Source organism: Hyperolius riggenbachi, chromosome 4 (genome assembly GCF_040937935.1).
Source record: "Hyperolius riggenbachi isolate aHypRig1 chromosome 4, aHypRig1.pri, whole genome shotgun sequence".
Taxonomy (NCBI): domain Eukaryota; kingdom Metazoa; phylum Chordata; class Amphibia; order Anura; family Hyperoliidae; genus Hyperolius; species Hyperolius riggenbachi.
The window spans coordinates 433188920-433205032 of NC_090649.1; the positions used below are offsets into that span (position 1 = coordinate 433188920).

Below are 16113 nucleotides of genomic sequence, written 5' to 3' on the forward strand. Positions count from 1 at the left end.
TACAGCGCTGCGATCTCCTGCAGCGCTGTACGAAGGACACTCGGCTGTCCCTCAGAGCGGCTCCTGGTGCGTGGCCTGTCATAGGTGCCTATGAGAGGTGGGGATGAGTGCCGATCGATGTCACATGGCGATTTAGGAGGGCACAGGAGAAAGGAGGGAGGGAAAAGCCTCCCTTTTTTAAATTAAAAAAAAAAAACCACAAGATTGCAGCAGCGATCAGAATCCTCCAAAAGCATGTCCTATTAAGGACAATAAAGGGAGGAAAAATGAATTTGTGTGATGAATTGTAGGGCTTTGCAGCACGCCGACAAAGCTGCACAGCCCTCTAATGTGAAAAATGGCCTGGTCACTAGGGGGTGTAAGCCTACGGACCTCAAGTGGTTAAAGAATAGGCTAATACAGCACTATACCTCACTCTATATACATACCATAAACTCTTTATTAAATGTTAAAATACAGTAATTTAAAGTATATTAACTTGGTAGAGCCATGGAACCCAGTCTTTAAGCACAGCAGATCCCACAAGCTGCCTAAGAAGTTGCCTCTCGCCACTGTGAGTACTGCCAGTGATTTGTGCTGGTTAGTTGAGTTACAGATAACTGAGGTTCTACTAGCTGGATGGCATCTTTGTATCATTCCTATCCAGAGAGTGCTTTTGTAAAGCATAAAGAAAATACTGAGAATCTCCCATGTGGAGATGGACTAGTCCTAAATCTGTCAGATCAGCCTCTATAGTTGATTCCGGTCTATAGTTGATTCCAATCTGCTCAGTGACAGGTTCTCATCACACAAAACGTTGTTTTCCTCCACCACTTTTAACCAAAGAAAGGACCCCCTCCCCCCCAAGACACAAAACTCGCCACCAATCCTGACCTCTGATATGGCATATAAGCCTTCTAGGCAGTGGTGTACTGTAATCAAAACTGGTGGCAAGCATATGCTGATCTGCCAGTTTAGAGTTCGGAATTGGTGGGGAGTTTTGAATCTTAAACAATGATAGAGAAACGCCTTTCTGTGAAGAACACCACAATCATATAGACACCGATTGTCCTTTTCTTAATATGGACCTGAACTTTTGCACAGAACAGAAAGAAAACAGAGAGAAATGCACCCTGTATATATTTAGCAAGTTTAGCCTGTCTAATTCCCCCTCATCTGTGACTAATCACCACTGTAATTTGATCTCTTAGCTGTGTCAGCTGGCTGTCTCGGCAGAGCAGCTCATTTGTAAACACAGGATGTTAACCCTATCTCTGCCTTCATGAAAGCAGGAAGTAGACACACTGCAGATTTATTATAGGATTTGTTTCAGCTGTAACAAGAAATGTTTTTCTTTAAAGGTTATTATGCTGTTGCTTATCTTTTAGAGCAGAGAGGAGGGTCTGAGTTCAGGTCCTCTTTAAAGGTGCCCATTAGCGGTACACTCTCCCAAACGATTGATCTGATTAGATATCGTTAGTGGTACCGATCAACAACGAATAATCAATGTATCATTCTGTTGATCCGTTTTTTCGTAACTATTCCGCTGTTTGGATCAGATTGTATAATATTTTTGTACCGGCTTGTGTGCCTGATTGATCATTTTGATCAATCACTAATCGGATCAATCGTTAGATGGTACCGTTAATGGGCACCTTAGGAGTGCTGATAATTCTTTCAACTTTGGTGGTGAATTGTGGCTGTGGTGGTGCAAATGATATTAGATCAGATCTCTCCTAAGATCAGATCTAATATTGGCAAATAAAAAAAATTTCAGTCATTTCCGCATCTACCAAATGTGTGCCTAGCTTCAGCAAACTGCCTGTTTATCTGATGTATAGTGACCCCACTGACAAGCTCTGAGAAGTCTGAATTTTCGCCTATGCCTCTGGCTTGAATGATCATGCTTAGAGTGACACCTACAGGTTAATGTCAGATTGTAGTAGCTTTACGCCTACTGTATATTCAATCCATTGTATATTCAGGGTGCAGAAAGTTAGGGAGATAATAGACTTTAAAATATAATTTGAAGAAAACTCATTTTAACCTCATCAATCATTTTCAGTGGCACCATTTACCCTTCTGCTGTATAGATTTGATAAGATTGAACAATCGAGTTTGTCATTGAGGGACACTCTAATCAGGAAAAAATGAATTAAGCCCAGGATGGGCTACATTACCTATTCCTTAGCCTCCTGATGCTGCTCCTTGTCTTTGGAGTCCCTCCAGTTCCAGAGAGAGAGGATATTTGACCAGATCCTCCATCAAATATCCTCCCAAAAATTCCCCCCTAGCAGTGACGAGCAATTCAGAACTGCACATGTGTGAGTACTGAACCACGTGTGCGGAACAAATGGAAGCACTCGTCCATGAGCACTTCTTCACCCCCCAGCAGTGATGAGCGATTCAGAACTGCACATGCGCAAGTACCAAAGGGGGCGTGCACTACAAAAGGAAGCATTCGTCCATGAGCACTTCTTTCCCCCTAGCAGTGATGAGTGATTCAAAACTGCGCATGCGCAAGTACCAAAGGAGGCGTGCATAACAGAAGGAAGCACTCATCCATGAGCACGTCTTCCCCCCCAGCAGTGATGAGCAATTCAGAACTGCGCATGTGTGAGTGCCGAACCTGGCGTGCACAACAGCTCGTCCTTAAAGGGATATTTAAGCCTCCTAAGACCAGAGCATTGGTGAGTGGCTGCGCGGGCACAGGATGGCTGCAAGGGGCTGGTGGAAGCCCCAGGTAAGAAACTTTTTTTTTTTTTTTTTTTTATAGGCTTCTGTATCCCTTTAGGCACATTCTTTCACTGCGTATGTGTGGGGTCGGTACTTGCACACTCACAATTCAGAATTGCTTGTCACTGCTAGGGGTAAGTTCCAGGAGGCTGGTGAGAAAATTGGAACTAGAGGGACCTCGAAGACAATGAGCAGCAGCAGGAAGCTAACGATAAGTAATCTATCCCACCGTGGGCTTAATCAATTGTTTTTTTTTTCTTCTCTTCAGGGTATATTTTACAATTCCCCATATACATTCTTAAACAGTAAACTCAGTATCCTCTGCTTCTCTCTGCAGACTGGGAAGTGCCTTATTGTCTCGATTTGACTTGGTGTTCATCTTGCTGGACACCCCAGATGTGGACCATGATCATTTACTCTCAGAACATGTGATGGCCATGAGAGCAGGACCAAAGGACATCTTATGTGGCGCAACTGTAACCCGCACAGAGTCTCAGGCTTCCAACATCTCTGTGCTAGAGGTGCCCTCAGAGAGGCCTTTAAAGGAGAGGTTAAAGGTATTTGTACTGTAGCTACTAATTCGGTGTGTGTGTGTGTGTGTGTGGGGGGGGGGGGGGGCAGGGGGTTCTTGGGCTGTAGAAGCCATTAACCTTCCCCTTCCATTTGGAATAGCGATGAGGGTGAGCCTACGCATGGTGATGTAGCAGAAAATTGCAGTGTTGTTGTATCAGCACTAGGCTTTCTGGGTTATAGCATAGGCGGCTGTGTGGGAGAGCAGCATCAATAGTGGTTAGACTCGAAGTGCTACACAGGATTAGCATGGTTCTCATAACCAAGCATCACCTGACTTATGATTGCAGTAAAGCCTCTCTGCAAATTTAAAGGCACAGCATGTGCAAATTGCATCCGCAGGGCCAAAACCAACTACATTGCCTCTTTCTACCACTAAAAGGAGTTGGTCAATGGAAAAATGTCGAAATTTTGAATTGATGCAGTATTAAGCACATTTTTGTATGCAGCTTAAAAATAAACCAATCAAATCCTGCTGAGGTAAAATTCAATTGGTCTATTTTCAAGCTGCATACCGTAAATTTACATGCAAAATTTGCATAATCCTGCATCAAATCAAGATTATTTGCATCTCATTGATCATCATAAACCCCAGAGTGGCCATCACCTGGGAGAGCCATCCACAATTACCCTCCAAAGGAAAGACTCCTTAACTCTTGCAAACATTGCACATGTTACAAACCTGAATGGAGAAACTTGGATTTATCGCAGTTTGCAGCAACACAGACACTGAGACAAGGAAATACTGTGCAAAAATGTTTACAATTGTGCATACAATATTATGCAAATTCAATGTGACTACATGCATAACAAAACTATGTACAACACAGGAAATGCGGTGGCAACTATATACAAGGAGACAACCACCACATGCATACACCATACAAACAAGGCAAGGTGCAAACCCCCAAACCATCTATCTAACTAAATATATACAGGATATACACACATATACACAGGATGAATATATACACCAATCGCAGTACAAGAAGGTAAGCAGAAGTCACGGTCAGAACAAAGCATAAATTCAGCAACAATTGAGCAATCACGGTACAAAAGGAGCAGGCAGTAATCGAGGTCAGACAGAATCTAGGTTCAGTAATGGTAACAGATATAGGAATACAGAATACCAGAGAACCAGGGTTGTCCAGATACTCAAGCTTGGGAGCACAAAGTTCTGGCACAGGTTGCTCCTTGCAGGGCTCTTATATAAGGAGGACACACCTGCTGCATGATTGAAGCCAAGTACATAGAGAGCAACGCATGCATTGGCAGAGCTGTCTCCAGACTAGTGATGGGTTGTTCGCCGGTTCTCAGTTTTGAAAGAGCCGATGCCTCAGCCACCCCACACAGCTCTGATTTGCTGTGTAATAAAGGGCGCTGAGGCATGCTGGGAGATGTAGTCCTCCTCTTGCAGCTTGTAGAAGTGTATGGGGCGGAGCAGAGCAGTAGCAGGAGGGATTGCCCCAGTCAGAGAAGCAGTCTGGAGTTGTCATGGAGACGGGGGCGGGGCCTTTACTCCGATTCTGAGTGGTGTCTAGTGATATTTAATCAAGAGCCGATTCAGAGCCGTAAGAGCTGGCTCTTTAATGGAAGCCGATTCAGAAGAGCCGATTCTCCAAGAAGAGACGGAATTCCCATCACTACTCCAGACAGCATATAGAGCCACCTAGTAGTGGAACAATGAAAGTTCAGGATGCACAAAGTCCCCAGAGCCACCTGCTGGTGGATAAAAAGGAAGTTCATCAGAGTTCAACACAATGCTGCCACCAGCAGGCAGGAAGTGGCATGACCAGATTCCTAACAGCACAGCTGCAAAAGTAATAAAATAACATGACTTGTGAGCTACACTAAAAGGGGAGCAGAGCAGAGAGCGCCACAAGCATGTTGAAGCGCAGACAGCTCCTCCAAGTACTGCCACACCCCTTAGACTCCAAGCGCCCAAGATAATTGTGGCTGCCCACTCAAGAGAGCAGGGTCATGTGACCCCCCCCCCCCTCCAACCCCTCCCATACTTAAAGAGAAACCGCAACCAAGAATTTAACTTTAACCCAATCAGTAGCTGATACCCCCTTTTACATGAGAAATCTATTCCTTTTCACAAACAGATCATCAGGGGGCTCTGTATGGCTGATATTATGGTGAAACCTCTCCCACAGGAAACTGTGAAGACCATGTCTTGTCAGTTTCCTGTCTGTGAACCTCGTTGCATTGTGGGAAATAGCGGTTTACAGCTGTTTCCAACTGCCAAAAAAGCAAGCAGCAGCTACTTCCAGTGACATCACCTGCCAGCAGTAAAAATGTCCCCATGTGATAAATGTCAAAATGTAAATCAGGGAGAGGAAAGATTTTACAATGGGCAAACACTGACTAAATCATTTATACATAATTATTGTAAAAATGAAGGACTTTTTTTTTTTTATTACATTATTTTCACTGGAGTTCCACTTTAACCAAGGACTGTTGTAACTCAGTATGGAGGAATATTGGGAGATATGTATGAAATCATGCATAGATCCTTTTTTTGACTAAAATGAATACTGATATTGTTTACGTTTTAATATAGCTTCGACCAGGCGAACAATTTGATCCAATCCCGCACCAGCTGCTAAGGAAGTACATTGGTTATGCCCGGCAGTATGTTCATCCTAAGCTTTCCCCTGATGCTGCTCTGATCCTCCAGAACTTTTACCTGGAGCTGAGGAAACAGAACCAAGGCATCGACAGCACTCCAATCACCACGCGGCAGCTGGAGTCTCTAATCCGACTAACAGAGGTACAGGAAAACCTCTGTAGAGCGCTTACTGTATGTCCCTCCCCTCTGTGTACAGAGAGGTTAGGCTCGCACATCGTACTTATTCAATTTCTATGATTAATTGAGCTTTTGAGTATCACTAAACTAAATGAGAGCTTTAGCGCTGGATAATTACCTGTGATTTGCCAGATAAAGAGACCATGGTAATCAGGTCATCTCCGGTTACAACAGAGTTAATTATTATTTAAATACAATTTACAGAAAACCTTACATTGTGCTTTGTTCAGAGAATAAAAGCAAAGATAACGGATGCCCTTGACCTTATCCTTTTATTGTCTTTCCTGCTATGTCTGTATATTTCCATTTGCAACAGAGAGGATGCTGTATGTGAATGTATTCATTGTGCCATTAGTACATCTGAGGTTCATTGTCATTGTATCGGTTTGAAACTTTTAAAGAACACCTGAAGTGAGAGGCTGCCATATTAATTCCCATTTAAACAATGCCAGTTGCCTGGCAGCCCTGCTGATCTCTTTGGCTGCAGTAGTGTCTGAATCACACCAGAAACAAGCATGCAGCTAATCTTGTCAGATCTCACAATAATGTCAGAAACACCTTTTCTGCTGCATGCTTGTTCAGGATCTATGGCTAAAAGTATTAGAAGCAGGATAGCAAGGTGACTGGCATTGCCTTAAAGGATACGTCCAAGGAGATTAAAAAACAAAAATCCACTTACCTGGGCCTTCCTCCAGCCCCTGGCAGCCGCCCTGTGCCTTTGCCGCAGCTCCGGTGGCTCCCGATGTCCTCCGCTGCAGATGCCGACCTCGCCAGGTCGGCTTCCAGGTTGGCTTCTTCTGCGATCCAGCGTGCAGCTCACGTGGTCGCGCTGACATCATCCGGACTGTACTGCGCATTTATGAAGTTCAGAGTGTGATTGGCCAGTTTCTTTATTATAAGGTTTGTATTAATCTGCTGAATGCTTACAGGCACGAGCCAGGCTGGAGCTGAGGGAAGAGGCCACCAAAGAAGATGCTGAAGATGTCGTTGACATCATGAAATACAGGTGATATAACATGGCAGGAATACAGTTCTGATAACTATAGGTTTGATTCACAAACGATCACTGCTTCAGCAGCAAAAACAATTGCTTACATAGCAACGCGCGCTTTTTTAAATACCGGCCACTGCTGTGAAGTATTGCGACTGTGATACTTCACTAGTGTAGCTGCTACTATGTTCACTAGCAAAGTTACTGTGTAACTAAGTAAGGCACGCTACGCTGCAAGGAGCGAGCGTAGCATGCATAGTGGCCGCTAATTGTTTTTTAATGAACTTGTTTGTGAATCATCCCCTAAGTCTGAAACTTAATATCCAAACATATTTTTTTTTAACCTGATGCCCCCCCCCCCCCCCCCTCCCCCCAAAAAAAGATGTTAGAGCACATACTTTTTTTTTTTTTTTTTGTTACTAATGGCATTCTTTGGCAGGCTGTGCCCTCTGTTTGACCCCCCACCGTCCACCCCCTTTCTCCTAAGTGCCGTTAGTAGACCCCTGACTAGTACTAGTCAGGACCTTTAACCCAGAAGTAATGGCCCTCATGCATGCGTAGTAACCTCCCCATAGTCACTGTGAGAGGACGACAAGCAAGAGAGCCGCTGGGAGCGCAGGCAGCACGACTGGGAGGCTACTGCACATGGACAAGGGCCATTTCTTCCGGTTCAAAGGTCGTAGGGGATTCTGGAGGAGGCTTGAGCTATTCTTCAAAACGGACTTTGGCCTAGACATTAGATTGGATGCCTTTACAGCCTTATCAGGAGAAGGAAGTTGTATGGCTGTTAAAAATATAGGGGATGGTATTAAACTGGAATTTCACTGTCATACTGCTAAGACATTAATGACACAAATACCCCATGACGCCTGGGTCATAGCTGTTTTGGAGGCATATTTGGGGGACTTGCACAATACAGTGCTGGTGGTTTTTATATATCAGCTGTTCGGTGTGTATTTATGTTCTTGTTTATTGTATTTGTATTTCTAGTAATGAATGGAAGTTGGGTGAATGCATGCTTTGGTGATCAGGGATAATGGGTGATTTCTCTGCATTTCCTCTAGCCTGCTTGGGACGTACTCTGATGAATTTGGGAAGCTGGATTTCAATAGATCTCAGCACGGCTCTGGAATGAGTAATCGATCACAGGCCAAGAAATTTGTATCTGCTTTGAACAGAATCGCGGAACAAACCTACAATAACCTGTTTGAGTATCAACAACTTCGGCAAATTGCCAAGGAAATGCAGATACAGGTAAAGGCCTAGATATGCATATAAAGCATGGAGCTTATTGCCAAGCAATAAAGTATTCACTTTTATTATTGTTACTTTGTTATTAATTCCCTTCCCAAATAGCACGTTACTTTTTAAAGGAAATCTTAAAGTAGACCTGTAACAAAAAAAACCCAGACCCTGGGGGATACTTGCCTCGGGAGGTGGAAGCCTCTGGATCCTGAGGCTTCATGTGTCCTTTTCACCCTCCGAGATCCAGCACTGGCGCAGCGCAATATAAATGTTCTGTGTCTTGTCAATGTATATATTTTTCATGATTTGGGTAGTAAGATCGCTTTTGTACAGCAGTCGCAAATCGATTTTGCATGATCCCATACTTTGTGTCAGAGCGCAAATGCTGCAGGACCTGTGTTTGCGATTTCTGGAAATAGAAATCGCTCTCGTGAAATCCCCTTCATGAAAGTTAAAGAGAAACCGTAACCAAGGTTTGAACGTCATCCCAATCAGTAGTTGATACCCCCTTTCCCATGAGAAATCTTTTCCTATTCTCAAACTGATAAGGGCTCTTTCACATCAGACAACGCGAACAGGAGCCGTTCTCCTGCACGCGTTGTCTGCCTGCGGCGTGTCGTCTGGTATCTGCGGTGCGACGCAATCAGCGGCAGTAGCTGGTAATTAAACCCGACGGAAAACGCCGCCTCGCGGGTGCGTTGGAGGAAAAACTGTGCCCGGGTGCGTCGGAACCGCAACGCATCGAAACGCAGCGTCGAGTGTGAAAGGTAAAATGAAAGTCCATGGACTTTCATCTTACCTTGGTTAACGCAAACGGCTTCCGTTTGCATTGACGCACAAAGTCTGCCCTAATGTGAAAGAGCCCTAATCAGGGGGTTCTGTATGGCTGCTACTGTGTTGAAACACCTCCCACAGTGTGGTCCTAACATCACACTGTGGGAGCCTTGTTGCATTGTGGGAAATAACAGCTGTTTCCAACTGCCAAAAAAGAAAAAAAAACAAGCAGCAGCTACTTCCACTGACATCACCTGCCAGCAGTAAAAATGTCACCATATGATAAAGGTCAGAATGTAAATCAGGGAGATGAAAGATTTTACAATGGACAAACACTGACTAAATCATTTATAAATAATTATTGTAAAAATTATGCACTTTTGTTCATGAAGTTATTTTCACTGGATTTCCTCCTTAATTAGCCTAGTGCTTTTGGAATCGCCAGTGATTCAAAAATGTGGCTGAAACCGCTTTTCTGAGTCCCAGGCCTCATTGTTTATTTATTTATTGTATTTATAAAGCGCCAACATATTACGCAGCGCTGGACATTAATTTAGGTTACAGACAATATTTAGGGGTGACATACAGCAATATGACAATACAGGAATACAAGAAAACCAGATCACACAGCACAGTATGAGTACAAGGTAATGCTTAGCCAGTCACTGGATGGAGCATGGAGATTAGGCAAGTTAGGTTCACTCAAATCCGTAGCATGGGTGCACAGCAATGGAGGTGCATGATCAGGTAGGACACAAAAGGAGGAGGACCCTGCCCAAAGGCTTACAGTCAAAGGCTTACATTGTTGCATTATCTGTTGCTGTTCTTGGAATTTTCTGTCATTCTTGTTCTTTTTGACAACTATAATAGCATCAGAAAGTGAGTGCAAAGCTCCCTAGTATGAACCAGACAACAATAAAAACTTAGCAGAGGGTAAAACCCATTATTATTCTAACCAAAGCTGTGATGTATGCTGCTGACCAGATTTTTTTGACTTTTTTTTCAGGTTTCTGACTTTGAAAGCTTTGTGTGCTCACTAAACGACCAAGGCTACCTTCTAAAGAAAGGACCCAGAGTTTATCAGCTGCAAACAACATAATGATTTTCCAGGAATGAGGATTCCCAAAGAACCCCAAAACTACAGGACCAAGGAGGGTGACCTAACCTTTTGATCCAGAGATTTCAGATGTGGTCATGCTTCTGCAGTCTTTGCACTACTTTGTAGGATATGATTCCAGCATTGGTGGTTAGCCCCATAGATATCTATGGATTCCCCTATCAGTCAGCTGGCTGCAGAGATGTGTGCACAGAGAGGAAGTGTACTGGTAAAGGTCTGTAGATCGACAGCTAATGAAGATAAGTGTAATCACTTACCTAGTTCATCACAGACCTGAGATCTTCATTCCTCAGCCCAGCTTAACTCAAACCTGAATAGTGACTCTAAACAATGGCCTCAATTCACTAAGCTTTATCAAACACTTTACCGAACGTTTGATAATTTACCTCATGGGTAAAATCTAATTTTGTATACACTAAGGCCTCAATTCACGGAGCATTATCAAACGTTTATCAAACACTTTATCAAACGTTTGATAATTTACCTCATGGGTAAAATCTCATTTTAAATTCACTAAGGTGTTAAATACTTATCGAATGTTTTACCGATAAAACGTTCAACAAATATATAACACCTTAGTGAATTCAAAATGAGATTTTACCCATGAGGTAAATTATCAAACGTTTGATAAAGTGTTTGATAAACGTTTGATAATGCTCCGTGAATTGAGGCCAAAGGTGTTATATATTTATGAAATGTTTTATCGATAAAACATTCAATAAATTTGTAACACCTTAGTGAATTCAAAATTAGATTTTACCCATGAGGTAAATTATCAAACATTCGGTAAAGTGTTTGATAAAGCTTAGTGAATTGAGGCCAATGTGTTGGAAAATATGGTGGGCACAGAACCACAAACGCAGCTGAAGCTGGACGCTACACAGAGTCTGAGACGACGGGATTTACCGCAACGTTTACATGAACGACGCTAACTGCTGCCACTGACATTTAATTGTTTTTTCCCTTTATTTGAATGGAACTGCAGTAGGTCCCTTTTAAACTAGGCTTCCATTATCTGGCAAAAACGTCGCGTTTACCGCTCATGTGAATCTGCCCTTAAGTTTTAAGCTACTATGTTACCTTTGTATTGCTATGTTGACGAGTTGCTATTATGTAATAGTTTGTTTTGTACATATTTTAGATGTTTTGTGCTTATAGGACACATAAATTAATGTTCTGTAGCAGTTTTGTGTTTTACTTTCGTGAACTGTTTTGTGCTGTTATACTTTGGATATAATTTACAATGCTGAAAACTGTTAACGTTCACTATTGTCAGAGATAGTTTGGGATAAAATAACATCCTGGGCAAAAATAAATGTGGGGTCCCTTCCATTTTCATGCAGTACTGATAATAAAATTGAGACCACTAGAGATATTGATCTCTGGGGCACTTAAAGGAAATCTTAAGTGTGAAAAAAAGAGTTTAGCTTACCTGAGGCTTCTTGCAGCCCCTGGAGTCATACTGGGCCCGGGCTGTCCTGAGTCCCTCCGGCCAGCAGCGGCAAATCCCTCAAAGCTAGCCAGCCACACACCTCCTCACCGCGCTCCCGATGCTGGGAGCAGAGCGCTCTCAGCATCGAGAGCGCAATCAGGGTGCATGCGGCTCAGGGCTGCACATGCGCAGTATCCAGTATGCAGATTGGTGGTGGCTGGCTAGCTTTGTGCGGGTTACAGCTGTTGGCCGGAGGGACTCAAAATGGTGTTGTAACAGGATCACCCCAGGGGACTGCAAGAAGCCCCAGGTAAGTAAGACTTTTTTTTAAATTTTATTTTACACTCAAGTCACCCTTTAAAGTATACATGTCAAACTCTGGCCAGCGGGCCAAATCTGGCCCTCAGAGCCATTAAATTTGGCCCTCAAGTGGGTTCCCCATTTTGCATTAGGTTTGGCCCACTCTAGATCATCGGGGAAGCTATATTGGAGGTGAAGCCCTAGAACACCAGGGAAGCCATATGGGGGAGGTAGGGGGAAAGCGCTAGACACCAGGGAACTTTATAGGGTAGGGTGGGGGCCATTAGACACCAGGGAACTTTTATAAAGGAAGAAGGTGGCCAGTAGACATTAAGTTTGGCCCGTGACTAGGTCCCAGTGTACAATTTTGGCCCACTGTGTATTTGAGTTTGACACCCCTGCTTTAAAGAAAACGAGACGAGTTAAGTTAAAAGTTTTATACATACCTAGGGCTTCCTCCAGCCCCATCCGCACGGATCGCTCCCACGCCACCGTCCTCAGTCTTCTCCTGCTCCGTTACCGGGTCCCATAACTTCGGCCAGTCACAGACAGTCTGAGCAAGCCTGCGCAATACTATTCTCTGATGGAGGGAGCGCACTGCGCAGGCTCAGACTGGCCGCGATTGTCCGAAGTTACAGGACCTGATAATGAAGAGGGAGAAGACCGAGGACAGCGGCGTGGGAGCGATCCGTGCGGATCGGGCCGGAGGAAGCCCCAGGTATGTAAAAATCTTTTAACTTACCTGGTCTCTGGTACACTTTAAGGAGCCTGGTACACTGAACAATTGCCCAAGTTGACTATTGGAGCAGCAGCCCTGACTACCATATACATATCGCTATCCATTATTTTATCATGGTTAGTGATGCTATAATGTGATGCTGACTAAATAATACTGAAAACTTATCTTGCAAGTTTTGTTGTACAAATAAAATTGTTGGAACACAGAAATCTGCTTCAAATGTTTGTCAGAGAGAATAGATTATTTGCTGTTAAGCAGCACAATGCAGCAGCACACCACCGACGCTATATGTGTTCAGCAGGCAGAATATTGAAGTAATGCTTCTAGCTGTTACACGTTTTATAGTATAGATTCAAATCAAGGTAATCTTTATTTCCAACAAACATGAGTGCAACAGCACAGCTTGAGCCCCTTTCATATATCCCCAGAAACCTCTTCTACAGCATTTGAGGATTTTTACCAATACTAATTACAAGCTGTTAAAAGTTGAAGTCTCATTTATAAAGCAGAACACCTATTCAAACACTTCAAAATGTACCTGCACAGCACAGGTGTCTTTTAATCAAATGATCTTTGTATTTTCTCCTCAACAAGAGTGATTTCTGTATAAATACCATACCGTACATACCTGAGATCAGGACACTGGACTTATTTATACTTACGGTACCTGGGGCTTCCTCTAGCCCCATGAGGTGCGATTGATCACTGTCCTTGCCGGCCGCTCCGTTGTCCTGAAATCTGCCCTGGTAATCGGGCCAGTCATGGGCTTTTGCGCATGTGCGGCTTGGGGCTGGGCTCCCATCCCCGGTAGCGTTCTGTGCCTGCAACGTACTACTGCGCAGGCACAGAATGCTCTCTGGGACAGGAGCGCAGCAGGGCCTGCAAGCACGGTTGGGGTTTAGAAGATCACAACTGGCCCAATTACTGGGGCTGATTCCATAACAATGGAGCGGGCAGCGAGGACGATGAAGGAACTATCGCACCTGATGGGACTAGAGGAAGCCCCAGGTAAGTATAAATATGCCTAGTGTCTGATCTCAGATACACTTTAAAGCGGAACTGTAAACTTACTGTAAAGCAAACCATTTCAGTTACCTGGGGCTTCCCCAAGCCCCCAGCAGCCATCCCGTCCCGCGCCGGTCCTGCACGAGCCTCCGTTCTCCCGTGCCAGCCAGTTCCGTTACCGTCGACTTACAAGTCAACGGCAACTGCACCTGCACACCCCAGGCTATGCAAAGCTTTCTTCGCGTTCCCGTCTGCTATAGCGCAGGAGGTTATTGCGGGCTGGAATGCGAAAAAAAAGCTCATAGCCCGGGAGGCGCAGTTGCCATTGACTGCGGTAACGGAACTGGCTGGCGCGAGAGAACGGAGACTCTTGCAGGAGCGGGACGGGGGCTTGGGGAAGCCCCAGCTAAGTGAAACTGCTTTGCAGTAAGTTTACAATCCAGCTTTAAGGCTCATACACATTCTCAGTTATTGTCACATTCTCACCCTTAAAATGCATCTGAAGTGACAGAGAATGGAGGCTGGCATATTTTTTTCCTTTACATTGCCTGGCTGTCCTGCTGATTCTCTGCCCCTAATACTTTTAGCCACAGACCCTAAACAAGCATGCATACAGATCAAATATTTGACTGAAGTCTGACTAAGTTAGCTGCATGCTTGTTTCATGTGTGTGATTCAAACATTACTGATGCCAGAAAAAGCAAAGTAAATAAACTGACGTTTCTCCCCCTAACAACCTGATAGCAACGATCACTGCTGGCAGGCTGTTTACGGAGCTGAGCGCCATCACTCAAGCAGGGGATGCGCGATCCCTGCTAATCTGTAGCTGTAGGACTTGACGCCAATCGGCATTAGGCGGTCCTGTAGCTTCCACCCTCCCATCGCCAATCGGTGTTAGGCAGTCGGGAGAGGGTTAATAGGACTCAATTCAGAGAGAAATCAATTCCTACCACACACAGCACCTCCATTTCCAAAAGATTTCAGCTGGGAATCTATTGAAAATTTATCAAACAGCAGCGTTGCACTATTCAATGCAGTATAATGCTATGGACTGTTGATCCACCACTGCTCCTGCCATTCATATATGCAGATTTTAGGTAAAAACGAATCAGTAGATCGGACATGCTAGGGCAATAGATGCCTGGCAGATTTTATCAGAGTGACTGAATCTTCCAGGATTTGAACAGGAAAATCAATATACAGTGATGTGAAAAACGATTTCCCCCCTTCCTGATTTCTTATTCTTTTGCATGTTTGTCACACTTAAATGTTTCTGCTCATCAAAAACCGTTAACTATTAGTCAAAGATAACATAATTGAACACAAAATGCAGTTTTAAATGATGGTTTTTATTATTTAGTGAGAAAAAAAACTCCAAACCTACATGGTCCTGTGTGAAAAAGAAATTGCCCCCTGAACCTAATAACTGGTTGGGCCACTCTTAGCAGCAATAACTGCAATCAAGCGTTTGCGATAACTTGCAACGAGTCTTTTACAGCGCTCTGGAGGAATTTTGGCCCACTCATCTTTGCAGAATTGTTGTAATTCAGCTTTGAGGGTTTTCTAGCATGAACCGCCTTTTTAAGGTCATGCCACAACATCTTAATAGGATTCAGTTCAGGACTCTAACTAGGCCACTCCAAAGTCTTCATTTTGTTTTTCTTCATCCATTCAGAGGTGGATTTGCTGGTGTGTTTTGGGTCATTGTCCTGCTGCAGCACCCAAGATCACTTCAGCTTGAGTTGCCGAACAGATGGCCGGACATTCTCCTTCAGGATTTTTTGGTAGACCGTAGAATTCATGGTTCCATCTATCACAGCAAGCCTTCCAGGTCCTGAAGCAGCAAAACAACCCCAGACCATCACACTACCACCACCATATTTTACTGTTGGTATGATGTTCTTTTGCTGAAATGCTGTGTTACTTCTACGCCAGATGTAACGGGACACGCACCTTCCAAAAGGTTCAACTTTTGTCTCGTCTGTCCACAAGGTATTTTCCCAAAAGTCTTGGCAATCTTTGAGATGTTTTTTAGCAAAATTGGGCCAACCGTAATGTTCATTTTGCTTAAAAGTGGTTTGCGCCTTGGATATCTGCCATGCAGGCCGTTTTTGCCCAGTCTCTTTCTTATGGTGGAGTCGTGAACACTGACCTTAATTGAGGCAAGTGAGGCCTACAGTTCTTTAGATGTTGTCCTGGGGTCTTTTGTGGCCTCTCGGATGAGTTTTCTCTGCGCTCTTGGGGTAATTTTGGTTGGCCGGACACTCCTGAAGGTTCATCAATGTTCCATGTTTTTGCCATTTGTGGATAATGGCTCTCACTGTGGTTCGCTGGAGTCCCAAAGCTTTAGAAATGGCTTTATAACCTTTACCAGACTGATAGATCTCAATTACTTTTGTTCTCATTTGTTCCT

General features: G+C 44.0%; 1 protein-coding gene across 2 annotated transcripts in view; it reads left to right on the forward strand.

The window, feature by feature from the left end:
- Positions 1-10581, forward strand: part of MCM8 (minichromosome maintenance 8 homologous recombination repair factor) — a 72755-nt gene extending 62174 nt beyond the window's left edge. The window contains exons 15-19 of one of the 2 annotated variants that reach the window (XM_068232500.1): positions 3053-3272; positions 5852-6061; positions 7027-7103; positions 8153-8342; positions 10114-10581. In XM_068232500.1, the coding sequence (XP_068088601.1) occupies positions 3053-3272; positions 5852-6061; positions 7027-7103; positions 8153-8342; positions 10114-10206 (790 nt within the window). In that variant the 3' untranslated portion in view covers positions 10207-10581. The remainder of the gene's footprint in view (positions 1-3052; positions 3273-5851; positions 6062-7026; positions 7104-8152; positions 8343-10113) is intronic. The other variant, XM_068232501.1, reaches the window with a different exon arrangement.
- Positions 10582-16113: the final 5532 nt, after the last annotated feature.